At 36.1% G+C, this 13,807-nt stretch overlaps 1 protein-coding gene and 1 long non-coding RNA gene across 2 annotated transcripts; one reads left to right on the plus strand and one right to left on the minus strand.

Moving 5' to 3' along the window:
* Positions 1-7,950: 7,950 nt before the first annotated feature.
* LOC109213763 (tetraspanin-15-like) lies at positions 7,951-9,386 on the minus strand. Its single transcript, XM_019377592.1, has 2 exons — positions 8,802-9,386; positions 7,951-8,247 (listed from the first exon to the last, which is right to left on the minus strand). Exons 1-2 carry the CDS (start codon positions 9,384-9,386, stop codon positions 7,951-7,953), a joined length of 882 nt encoding a protein of 293 aa, XP_019233137.1.
* A 1,098-nt stretch (positions 9,387-10,484) lies between these two features.
* On the plus strand, positions 10,485-13,539 carry LOC109213766. Its single transcript, XR_002066061.1, has 3 exons — positions 10,485-10,722; positions 11,761-11,842; positions 13,289-13,539. It is a non-coding gene; the product is annotated as an uncharacterized LOC109213766 (long non-coding RNA).
* The last annotated feature ends 268 nt before the right edge of the window (positions 13,540-13,807 follow it).

Below are 13,807 nucleotides of genomic sequence, written 5' to 3' on the forward strand. Positions count from 1 at the left end.
TTTTGAAAGGGCATTTGAACTCCGATTTTGGTAAAATTGGTATGTGTAGACTCGTGGCGAGACGAGGAATCCAGTGATGTAAATTTCGTAATTTTTCGAGAAGTGGGCTCAGGGCTCGGGTTTTGCCAACTTAGTGAATTTTGGTGTTTTTCGAGTCTTTTCGATTGGATTATGTTTCTTTAGCCTATTGTAATGTATTTGTTGTGGTTTTAATCAGATTCGGCGTGCGAAGAGGTTGATTCGAAAGGCAAAGGCATAGCGAGCTAGACTTGTGGCCGGCTTGAGGTGAGTAGTTGGTGTATATGATGGCCTGAGGGTTTGAAACCCCAGCTTATCACATTGTGACGCTATTGTAAGGCGTGACTCGCACCCCATGGCAGGTGCGGGATTGGTTATGACTGGGGATTGAGACTTAGTCCATCCCGAACAAGAATATTTCTATGTTGGCGACTGATACGCACCCTGTATTGAATATATCTGGGCTTATTGCCGTGTTTGGGGCCTTGTGCCGATCTGTAGCATCCTTAGAGGATGAATGTCATTGTGATAGCATGCTTTGTATAATCATTGATCTCAGTCCTGTGTTTAATCACTGTTATGAAAATGCTAAGTCACTTTTCCTGAAGTTAAATATCTAAAGTATATTCTTCTTAATAAACTGGAAATTTGGAAAATAATTGAATCTGTTACGTGACTCATATGCATATTGTGGACTGAGTACGGATCGGGCTGCACGCCGCAGCGAATGGTATGATTATATTGCACTTGGGCTGAAGGAGCCCCTCCGGAGTCTGTACACACCCCCAGTGAGCGCCGTCGACGTTAAATGGATCGGGCTACGCGCCGTAGCGGTCATGTGAATTGCATTGCATCCTTACATTATACTTGACTGATATATTTGAAGTTGTTTTGCTGTTGGTTCGTAGTTAGGTGTTGGACTGTTTACTTTGTGGCATTTCGTGGATTTTTTATCTTCAGACATTTTATATGCTTATTACTCACTGAGTTGGTAGTACTCACCCCTACTCCCTGCACCTTGTGTGCAGATTCAGGTACTTCTGGAGCTTAGTTGAGCTAGCCGCTGGTTTCCAGAGTTCCAGGAGTGGTCGAGGTAGCTGCTATGACGTCCGCAGGACCCGGCTCCTCCCTTATCCCTTTATTATTTTCGTACTTTAGAACATACTTATTTTGAGGATTCTTGACTCTGTATTAGTTAGAAGCTCTAGACTCATGACCCCCGGGTCTTTGGGAGTTACAGTTTATGTCAGTATTTCGTATTGTTTTAATTGAGTATTTCAACTATGAGTATTAATATTTGATTTTAAGTATCTGATTAATTGGTTTTGAGCTTTGTGCTCGGGTTGAGAGAGTAAATGGTCGGGCTTGCCTAGAATTAATGTTGGGCGCCATCACGACCGGGTTTGGGGTCGTGACAACGAGTGTCAACCTACTACATAATAGTCTGAAGAAATGCGGAAATAAAGCAAATAGGTTAGATGGGAAGATCAGGAATGCGGACGTCATGCAGCTACCTTGATGTTCCCAGATATGATGCTCGGCAGAGAAATCCTCACTCAGCCTCAGTGGGTGCACATAGATCTGCACACAAGATGCAGGGAGTAATGTGAGTACTTCCAACCCGGAGAGTAATAAACATAAATAAGGGTTGAGAGTAAGAAATTGGATAGGCACAATATAAGCTATAATTACATCAGTTTAATCCAGATAATGTCAACTCAATAAACCAATGAAAACAATGATGCTGCAACAGATAAGTAAATGAATGACAATCAATTAAGAAATGCAACAAATATTACGGTACTCTCTAGTACCCGCTGCGGCGTGTAGCCCGCTCCATTTATTTATCGTCGACGGTGCTCACTGGGGGTGTGCAGACTCCGGGAGGGGCCCCTTACGGTCCAAGCGCAATATCAAGCCATCTCGTGGCATCCATTAGGCCCTAAGCCTCATATCAATATCAATATAATACTGCTGCGGCGCGCAGCCCGATCCCATACTCAGTCCAGAATCATGTAAGCCCCTCGGGCACAATAATATTTAAATATTTAGCCCAAACTTCATTATAAATATTATTTAAGTTCCATGTTTGAGAAAAAATGGCTGAGTTTGCAAAACAGTATCAAATACTAGGACTGAGTTCAATTATATGTAAAAATAGTAAGAAACCAGTAAGAGCAATCCCTGAAGGATTCAATCAGTTGGCACGAGGCCAAATTATGACAATTAATCCATTTTTGTAATGATATCAACTAAGCTTCAATCAATTAGGTAGTAATTTCATTAAGCGGGACGGACCAAGTCATAATCCCCGACGGTGCTCTACCCCACGCCCGTTATCCGGCGTGCAAGTCACCTCACATAGCACTACGATGTGCAAATTTGGGGGTTCAAACCCTCAACACAGCATTTACATCTATCACTAACCTCAAGCCGGCCAAAATCCTAGCTCGCTATGCCCTTGCCTCTCAAATCGACATCCTCGCGCGTCGAATCTGACCAAAACCACAACGAGTACGTCACATTATGCTATAGGATCAATACCCAATCGAAAATAATCAAAAAACATCAATAATCCCGAAATTGACAAAACCCGAGCCCCGGTCCCACTTCTCTAAACTCAGAAATTTTTACATAAAAGTGTTCTTCATCTTCTCCCGATTCCGTACATATAAAGAACACCAAAATCGGAGTCCGTTTGACCCCTCAAATCGACCCCTAAAGGTCTCATAATCTCAGGCCCCAAAATTCTATTTTTCTACTGTTTTTCATGAATTAAAGGCTGGCATTATGGTCTATAATCACCCATAAAAGAGTTTTAATAATCAAATCACTTACCTCTATGATACCCACTGATTTTCTCTCTTAAAAATCGCCTCAGAAGCTTCTTCCCGTTCAAAAATTGGAAGAAAACTCGATCTGCTCATTATAGGTATACTGTTCACGCGTTTTACTGCTCCCAGTGGATTCCTTGTGAAATTCTAATGAATTTAGGCTTTTGAATCACTCAATTTGACCTTATAATGAAGGAGATGTAGGTTTTAATATTTGCAAATAGTGCAGGTTTTTAATACGCCGTCAGGGGCAATTTCGTCATTAACCTGAAAATCTGGGCAACCTTGGTAAAATGGCCATAAAATCCTCATACGATGTCCAAATTCGACGATTCTTTTTGCTACGGGTCCGTAATTATGATACGGATCTAATTATTCATTCAAAACAATAATCGGAGCTCATTTGTTCAATATGATATCATTTATGCTTGAAGAAACGACGTCGAAGCATAAGAAAAACGAGCACAACGCAGCCCAAACCTATCCGAAACTCACCCGAGCTCCTCGGGACCGCATACGAACATACTAACACGTCACATATGATCATTCAAACTTAGTTGTACTCTCCAAACACCAAAACTAACATCAAAACACCAAACTTACATCGGATTCAAGCCTAAGTTCTTCTATAACTTCCGAAACACGCATTTGATAAAAAACCCAACCAAATCACCTCCGAATAACCTGAAATTTTGCACACACATCCCAAATCACCTAACAAAGCTACAGCAACTCTCGGAATTCCATTCTGACCCTCGGATCAAAATCTCACCTATCAACCGGAATTCGCCAAAATACTAACTTCGCCAATTCAAGCCTAATTCTACACTGGACCTCCAAAATCATTTCCGATCACACTCCTAAGTCACAAATCATCCCCCGAAATCTAACCGAATCGTCGGAATCCACATCCGAGCCCTCTAACTCATAGGTCAACATCTGGTTGACTTTTCCAAAACAAGCCTTCCTTAAAGAGACTAAGTGTCTCATTTCCTTCCAAAAGTCAACCCAATTCAACTCGTTCACACAAGACACTGATAATGAAGCATAACGAACCAGGAAATGGGGGAAATGGAGCGGTTCTCATGAGACGACGGGTCGAGTCGTCACATGCTCTCATCTCTGTTATGTTTTCTAAAAATCCTAGTCTATTACCTTCGATCATTTCCAGATATGTATAGATCTGAGATGAATCAAGCACTATTACAAGTTTTTCTCTGAAAATTTCTGGTTTTAATCGATTATTCTTGATTTTCCCTAAAACTAGGATTCATTACGAGTTGTTTTCCAAAGGTTTTCTGACTTCTAAATATTTAATCAATTCTCCTTTTGTCTTCTTGACTGATTTGTGCAAAAGATACTCAAACCCTAGTTGATTTCATGAGATACTCTGATTTTCTGACCTTCGCTTCGATTTTGAGTCTTTCAGTGTTACCAACTGTATTAATTCACCCTGTATTTTCTGACTTACACATTTTTCTTTGTCAAATCCATTATTCTGTGGTTTTTGCCCTAATTAATGTCTATTAGGTTTTGCATCCGTTTCCGGCTAATTTCTGTACTTTTTATGAAGTTTTACTTAGCCTATTTTCTATTTGTGGAAGTTGATATTTCTTTCCAGAAATCAGTATTACTTTGAAATTCTGGCTGATTGATTTGCTCTTGATTGTTTCCTTGTTTATGACCTTAATTTGGTTATTCATGTCTTATTTAATTGTCTGTATAATTGTGGATCTTTGTTGATTCTTTACATAGTACGATTATGGTTCTTTACTTAGGCCCTGTATTACCGTCTGATGAAGGAGTCTATTCGGAACTCCCTTATTTGGTTTGAACTCCTTGCCTTAATTAATCCCTATCTTACCGTTTGGCTAATTGCCCTTAATTAAGGAAGGTCTATTCCAGACTCCCTCATGTTAATTGATTCTATAAGCCTATGATTGCCCTTAATTGACTAATTTCTAATTCTTTACCTTATTTGTGCTACTCTTAAACTGCTATATATACACTCTTGTTTTTTCTTCTCAAGATGAACACTATGTTCAGAACACACCCACACACACTCAAACTTTCTCTTCTTTCTCTGTTACTTGTGATAACTATTGGTCTAGCCGGCTGAAAGCCAAGGCTAGACATTGGAACTACACCTGCTTTACATTCTGCACTTTCTTCTTTAACTGGTATGTCTCTAGTTAAATTTTGAAACTCAACTCCATGTGTTCCATTCCTGCAATAGTTCAATTGGCTATGTATCCAATTTGTTTCCCTGTTTACTGCATTATTCAGCATGTCTAAATTCTGCCTTCTCTTGTTCGATGTGTAATCAGCATGTCTAAACTTCACTTCATCATTTGATACTTGTCCACCATGTTTACTTAGTCCCTGTCTACCTACCCCCCCCCCCCCCTAAGTGGTGTGATCATGTTAGTTACTTAGTCTCTTAATACATTCGATTGGCCTTAATTGTATCTACAATTCTGTCCAATACACCCTTGTCTTCAACATGATTTTGCTACATCCTTACCCTTTGTCTTAACTGCCTATTATCATGGCTAACCTGTTAAGTCTCTAAGACTCCTAAGTGTTCTGGCATTTGTTGTCTATATGCCTCTCCTGTACCCTGTTCATGTGCTCCTTAATGTAAACTCTATGTATTCCCAACCGCCTTCATCCCTGTGTGTAAACCTGCCTATTAAGTGGTTGTAATTCTGGGCTTTCTGAGTCTGCATGATTGTATGTTGAATACTTGCTCTTCTCAATTGATTTCAAAACTATTTTTCCACTCTTAGTAGTTCTTTAAAACTGTCTCTACTCCTGAAAATCTCTTCACTCCTCAAAGTTTATCTCTACACTGTTTTACTAAGTCTTTCAAAACTATGTCAAGCACTCTCTCTTTACTCTTAGACTATTAGGTTCTGCCCCTCTAGTGTGTGTACTACTTAGGGATCCTTGAGATTCCTCTGAACTCTGGCACACCAGGGCTGGCCCTTCCACACTGCACATAACCAATCCTCTATTTGAGAAAGGTCTTGGTGTGAGCACTGCCCGGGATCCTTGAGGTCCTTAGGGAACTCTGACATACCAGGACCACTATTGGCTATGAGATTCTTGGCATCTGAGACTGCTTTTGGAGGCTTGGCATCCCTAGGTTTACTTTAGGCCTAATTCAGGCTCCCTATAGTATAGTTTACATTTATTTATGTCATTCCTTTGATCCTGGTCTATAATAATATTCTTTGTAAATAGATATTGGGGTAATTAGTAAAAATGAAGGGTTCCTATATGATTTTTATGGGGAAACCGAGTAGAAATCTTGCTTTAGGTTTATATTAGGATGATTTGCAATAGAAATCATGCTTTAGGATTATGTTGTGCTTATCTGCAATAGGAATCATGCTTTAGGTCTGTGTTGTTTCCATTAGAAATCCTGCCCTAGGATACTCACGTTTACTACCTCTGCATATTAGAAAACATGTTATAATTCATCACTTCTTTTTCTGATTCTGCATAAGTTGTTATCACCTGGAAATCTTGTCATTAAACTACTGCTGTAATCATGCTTAATAAAATGACCATCTCTCTCTGTGCATTAGAAATCCTGCCTTAGAACTTTGTTTGCATTTGCTTTAAATCGTATGTACGTCGCTTAAACGAATAACTGTCTATAAATAGGTTTAAAGACGGCCCCAACACATAGATATCATGTTCTAGTATAAATATGCATGAAATCAGCTTTTCTTTTTGTAACATTAATCGCCTAGATCAGCATGCCTATAAGACTGAATAACTTCAAGTTGTCTTAATTAGTTCCCAGAATTATGATTGCATACAGACCCACACCTAGGCAAGCCCTTAGGTAATCAATGGTCTTATAAAACTGTGAAAATATGCTCTGTTTATGTGTGAAATTGTCCAGGTTTAACAGGCTTTAAAATTGGTTGGCAAACTGATTAGGATTCTGTCACTTCGCCTTAAAACAAATGCTGCATATTCTGTGTTTGTGATGCTCATCTAGATATCATGTTCTAGGGCCTTCTGAAATTCTTTAAAATCAGCTGTTTGAGACGCGCTACTTATTTGTTTATGCGTGGTGGTAAGCTTGCATGAGCCCCTTAATTGCTTCCCTATTTGACAGTCCTATATGTTATTTGTGGTCGCTTAGATTTTACCTTTTTAAACACCTTAGGAGGGTCTAGTACTGCCTAAATTTAGAGGTCCTAAAACACCTCCAGGACCACAATGAAGGGATGGGTAAAGCACGCTTAGAGTTCGTTAATTAAACTCGCTTATATAACCACTAAGGGGAGGGTAATTGGTAGTAAAAGGATATGATGACCTGTGCGCTAATGCCACGTGTATCCCCTCTATTTGAGGAAGGCTTACCGGGTATTGTACAGATGTGATCCTATAGGCTAACCAACTTAGGACTTCCCTTCCTTAATTTACATACGTGTGCTTAGACTGTCTAAACTTCCTTTATTTGCAAATGTGTGCTTAGACTGCTTACCTGTTAAATGACTAATTCACATAATTGAGTTCGGCCGGAACCCACCGTTGTGGACCGCGAGGGGTGCCTCACACCTTTCCCTCAAGGTTATTTCGAGCCCTTACTCTAATCTCTCGTAATGCAAACTAGTTATATGAGTTAATTGCTCTAGGTGCCCTAACGCACCTTAATCCGTTAGGTGGTGACTCTTCAAATACCCAATTCCCAAAAGGAAACGCGTTGTTCCCAATGAGTATCGAAACCCAGACTCCGCTAGAAAAAAGGGGGCGCGACAATAGCTTCTGAATTTTGTTGTCTCTTCTGAATAAATCTTGGACTTGAAAACATATTACAAATTTACAAGGATCTTTTATTAGGACTACTTCTATAAAAGGATACCTACTATTTTCCGTGTGGAAAGTGCCCTTTTCTCTGGTTATTGAACAACACAGTCCTCAACTAAGATATATATATATATATATATATATATATATATATATATATATATATATATATATATATATATATATATATATATATATATATATATATAATGCTGAAACCTTAGTAATAAAAATACTGAGAAATACTTAATTACAACTCATTTAATTCTTACCCTACATATTTTTCCCACATGGTGGCCATAAAGAGAAACAAATGTGAGATCATAAGTAACAAAGACATGGTAACAAGGAATGTTCCAAGTCTTGACCATTTCCCCTCTATTATTCTTAAGTATCCTTCCTTACAAGCATGACAATTGTAGCATAACACTGTTTCTTCATTTTGCCACAAATCACAGTCTTTGTCGAATGTTGCAGAATCATCAATTGGTGAATTTACTTTCCTCCAAAATGTTGCGTTTATGAATTCCATCTCGCAAAGTGATGGTGGACTGCAGCACCCAGACTTCAAGAAATTATGTAAAAATAAGTATGTTAGTAATAACTACTAGTATAACATTCAACATATAGTAAGCTAAATAGGTGAAGAAAAATTTTCCCCTCGCAAATATGGAATCCTATTCACTATATTTTTAGTGTGTCAAATAGTTGTCCTTTTTCCGTGCGGATTTGAGTACGAACGGCCCACCCAAAGAGCGAATAGTACTTTTTTAACTTAATCTCGATCACTCCCTTAGAATAGGTGGCAATAGAAGAGCGAATCCATCAGAGGGTACTTCACCATAAGTCAATCGTCATTCTCTAGCCCAAAGCTAACCAGTACAACCATGTGTCATCCTTTCATCGTACCTGCCTACTCGTCCCGGCCTATTTGTATGCAGCTACAAATCGTTTATATGGTTTCAAGCTACAACGTCTTATATATACTATTGTTTTGTAATTCTTAGTTTCATGGTACAATATATAAAATCCTATTATGTTTAAAGGTCTTTATAATAACATAACCAAATAAATGTCATTAAGCGAGTATATATAGGCTGCAAATATAGTGAATATTACCTCAATTGAGGACAACTTGATACTTGTGAAATCATAAGATTTCAGCATATATGTCCTGGAGATTAAATTGTTGCAAGTCTTTGTAGAGTATATGCAAGATTTGATATTATTCCATGTCTCGTCGTCATGCACTGTCATCTTTAGCCATGCTGGAGAACCAGGAACACCTCGAGCCTCCATTTTATACGATCCGACGAGGCCAAGACCAACGATGAACATAATGATAAGTGGCACCATAGCTAAAAGAAGTCCAAGAACTGGAAAACGAGACCTAAAATAAACTACGACGTTGCTGATGAAGAAGACAATGATCAAACCAATGGCAATACCTATTTGTAACTTTGGCAAGTTCATTAACACTTCACAATCATATTGTCGTACGTAAAATAGCCATATGATACCAAAAAGAATTGGAAGAGATAAAAAGAAAGAAAATATAACCAATGGAAGCACAATATGATGATTCATTTGTAGTTTACTCTTAGCTTCTTTCATTTTAGGTTCATCAAATTCTAATTTCACTTCATTTTTAACTTCAGGAATAGCCACTACTACTGCTTCTGCCAAATTAGGATTTTCAGCCATGATTTTTGTTGATATAGGAAAAGTGAGAGCACTATCAAAATAATGTTGTAGGTTTTTATAATGAAAACTACTATTTAAGATATTTTGCCAACTAAAAGAAATAAGATTATTATCTTTACTGGTGCTATAAATTCTCAAAGTAGTTAAGGAATTAGTAAATGTTGACTACATCGTACCTCCTAATCCTGATTTAACGCTGTGTACATAAATATTTGTGTGAGTCAATATGCACGTACTAACTTCAAAATTTTTACTGTACTATATTTGGGAGTTCCTAAACTAGAGGAATTATAGGTTGAAAAAACATTTCCATTTTGGATTTTTATATAGTCATCTTCACTCATTTCTAGTCATTAGACTTTGACTAATAAATTCAGCGATTCTAAACTCTAAAAGATTGAGGGATTGTTGAAAAAGATCTACTCTCATATTAGAAATTTGGGACTTTGTTTGATATTAAATATGATGAGTGCAAGCTTAAATTATTCTTTTTTTAAATGAAGAATCATTTCAAATTGCTTAGAAATTAATGAACTAAATAAAACCCCATTTCGAATGCACATCCCTATCTACCAGTTGTTACACTTTATTTAGCTAAATACCAATTATCTTCTTGTAATGGGTCCGGATTAGCTCCAATAGGAAAGCTCTGGTGATTTTTCAATACATATCACGACTGCATTTTCTTACAATAATTATAGTACATACTACATATAGTATAGTATATTTTATCACCACCCTTTTTCACTAATTGAAGGGGTCACGTGACAAAATATTTTTCTTGAATTTATTTAATAAATACATTTTATTTTGAGGGCGAAAAAGAGTTTAACCCAAAAATTGAGTTTTATATTAATCAACTAAATTAATTGAAATTATATTGGACCGGATTCACATATTGGACCTGCAACAGTTCATATATTATAATTCTGCCCTCATTCTACGGCTTTTGACTCGGTATTTTTATCCCAAAATGTGCACTTTTTTGGCTCAACAACAATGTCGTGTTATTCTATCATCTAGAAAAGCCATGCTTGGTCAATCAACGGTAGAATTGTTATTTTACTCTGTTATTTTTTTTTCATACGCTGTCACATATTCTAGAACCATTCACACTTTCATCTTCTTCTTTAACTCTCTCACTTTCCCTTCATCTTCTCGGCTTGGGGTTTTAGCACAATTTTTGCTTAAATCTTCTTCCACTTCTTTTCAATTCCTCCTCCACTTTCTTTTAATCTTCTGTTCGTTACTTTTTTTCAATGGATTTTTTCCTATTTTATCAGCTTCTTGCTTGAAGTATCAACATTTATGAATCTTCTACTTTGGGTGTTACAAGGTTCAGGTTATTATTGCTGTTATTTATTTGGATTTTCTTTTGTGCATTTTGTTTCTTCTTTGTATCTCATGTTTAATTTTTGTCTTCATATGCAGACTCTATCAATATAATACTTCTGCTTTAATTTGTGGTCTAAGCGATTGGGTTAAATTTTGCAGTTAAATTTGATTTAAGTTTCTTTTTATTTGATTTTCTTGCTTTTTCTTTTTGCCTAACACTACTAATGGAATTGGGTTTAATATGGGGCATGAGGGTGCTGCTACCTGAACTTTGAGTTAGTTTTAATTGGGTTTTATTATATTTTTAGGTAAAACTTTTTGTGCAACAAGTGTTTGATGAATTTATTAAAAGAAATTACTTTTACATTAAACTTCAAGATTATCCCTTTTTGAAGCTTGAGCTTTGATAGATCATGGCTACACAGTTTGTGGGTTCAAAAGCAATGTACTCTGTTTGGCATAAATTTTTTTATCCTTATGGTCTCTCCATCTCGAGGAGTTAATCACTTGCAATTTACATCATGTTTTCTTTCACTGGAAAAGAACAATCTAGAAGAACTTTATATCTCTGCCACAAAATTCATTCATATCTCAAAAAATTAAATATAGCCTATTAGTCTATGTTTCTTTCCTTTTTTTATAATGGTGGTGATAACACCTTCTCATTTCTCCCGTTTTTCTCTATTTATTTAGATGAACCGAAAAACATAATGTATTTTTCTCGTATTGTGGGAAGACTTTACATTAATTAATAATTATAGGAAGATCACTGTATCGCGTTGCTTTGTCCTTATTTGGTTTTTTTATCAAATTTAATAACTATTGAAGCAGAGCAAGAATTAGAAAATATGTTAACGTTGTGTTAAACTTAAAACACATATCCTCTTCAACCATCATAATTCATCTAACTTATTTTATAAATGAGTATAATGGTAATCGTTTAATTTCATTTCTCCTTTATCTATCTTCTTTTCAATTTCTGACTTTGCAGAGAATGTTCAAGCTTTGTTCCCACTTTGAATTTACCTTATTGAAACAGGTTTGTACTCAAAAGATAGATAAATATTTACTTGCCATGGTTATGGAAGACTCGACGCTCCTCATCCATCACTTTCAGAAAGGTTATGAATTATCTATCTTGATAGTCTTTCTTCGATCCCTCAATATGTTGTTCTCCACGTATTATGTTTATCTTTATGATGATAAGGTCTAAGGTCTAAATCTCTGCACGTAGTTTGTTGGGTGTGCTTGCTTTTGTGCTTTAATTTAAAGTTAAATTGTTTCTACATAAAGAAGTATGACATTCTTTTTGGGACGGACTAAAAAGAAATATAACACATAAATTGAGATAGAGGAATTACGTTTTATTTGTGAATTACAACACAATTACTCTATACCACACTGCACTATTTCCATGTGATACTTTTGTTCTGTGAATTTATGCACTAAGATTGAGTACAAACAGAGAAAGGATGGTTTAGCATGATTAATATGGAGTTATTTGGTAACTGTTTATTTTCTTTGTTCATAAATTGCAAATTGAATATGTGTCACATGTTGATGCCAAGGACAAACCAAAAATTTGAGAAAGAAAATATATTACCTGGACTGAGTCCGTTTCAAACATGCGGTGCTCTTGCGGACAGAGTAACGCAAAAGAGTTGTTGAAGTTACTTGGTTTATCAAGCATTCAGATTCCATATGATTAACTTCTGATCGGTAGGTCAAGATTAAGCATTATTTTGAGCTGACTATATCTAGAAGGACAATTTTATTTGATTACATCTTCTGCGGTATTTTTTGAAATCTAAATTGTTTTTATTTGTTGATTTGTTATACAATGATTATTCATCAAAGAGAAGTTTAAGAAAGTCATCAGTTTAAAGAAGTCAGATGACTTCGATGACAGAGGTATGTATTAGGTCATGAGCAACAACAATTTGATGAGTAAATAAAAATAAGTTTATTGCCAAGCACCTACTCTAAGATAATGCTCAGATGATATAAAGAAATGCCATGTTCGCCCATATTTTATTCTCTTAGTGGTAATAGAAATTGCATCAATGGATCTTAGACATTTTCTAATCATGTGATTGGACTTACTTATTTATTTTGTTTGAGGTATGTAAAATTCTAGACAAACTTTTTTGCAGATCGTTTGCATTAAATTTTCAGCATATTTATATAGTTGTTAGCATTAGCTTATTAAAAAAAATAAGAATTAGCATTTCTTTGATTTTTTTATAATTGTTAACCAGTTTAATCTTGAGGATCTGAGGACCCCATACACTTTTGAGAATAAATTAGTTGTACGGTGCATAAGTAGATTGTAGTAACGACATCTTTGCTTTTAAAGATATTGTTCCATCTTTTCTAAAGGATCGTGACTCAGACACTTGGATATAGTACTCTAGAGTAATTTATTTGCACAGATACTTGTCTTGTGTCTATATGTTCTCTCTTTCTAGCTTAACTTTGTATCACGATATATTTCAAATTCTTGGTGTGGGACTTGTAGTAGTAAATATTTTCTATTAAGAATATTTAATATCTTATTATTTTATCAGAATAGGAGCAAGCTCTCATGATAGAGATCCGGAAGAATACAAAGTAGCAGATGTTTTCAGCAATGTGCAAATCCTTGCAATACTCTATATGTTTCTTAACTGGACTACGTAATTTCTATTTTTCATAGGTGATATCGCCATGATATCAACATAATACATCTGGTTAATCATGTGGTATATAATGATAGGTGGGAAATGAACAATTAGTCATATGCTTGGATTTGATTTTGTAATTGATTTTAAAAGAAAAGCACAACAAAATGAAATATTTGCTCGGTTCTACACACGCTGGGCCGTTGGGGAGGTACATATGGTTTTCTATGTCTCTCACTATTTACTGAGAACGAAACTGTCTTTTTGTCTGTGATATGGTTATTTTAAATAATTTATTGCTATTTATAGTTGCAATCACGTATAAATATGCGTTCATTCACAGTCAAAATTATATCAGAACTCAAATTATTAGACTCTCGATCAAAATTAGACTCAAATTATTGGACTCTTGTATAATTGTTGGGC

Source organism: Nicotiana attenuata, unplaced genomic scaffold (genome assembly GCF_001879085.1).
Source record: "Nicotiana attenuata strain UT unplaced genomic scaffold, NIATTr2, whole genome shotgun sequence".
Lineage (NCBI taxonomy): Eukaryota > Viridiplantae > Streptophyta > Magnoliopsida > Solanales > Solanaceae > Nicotiana > Nicotiana attenuata.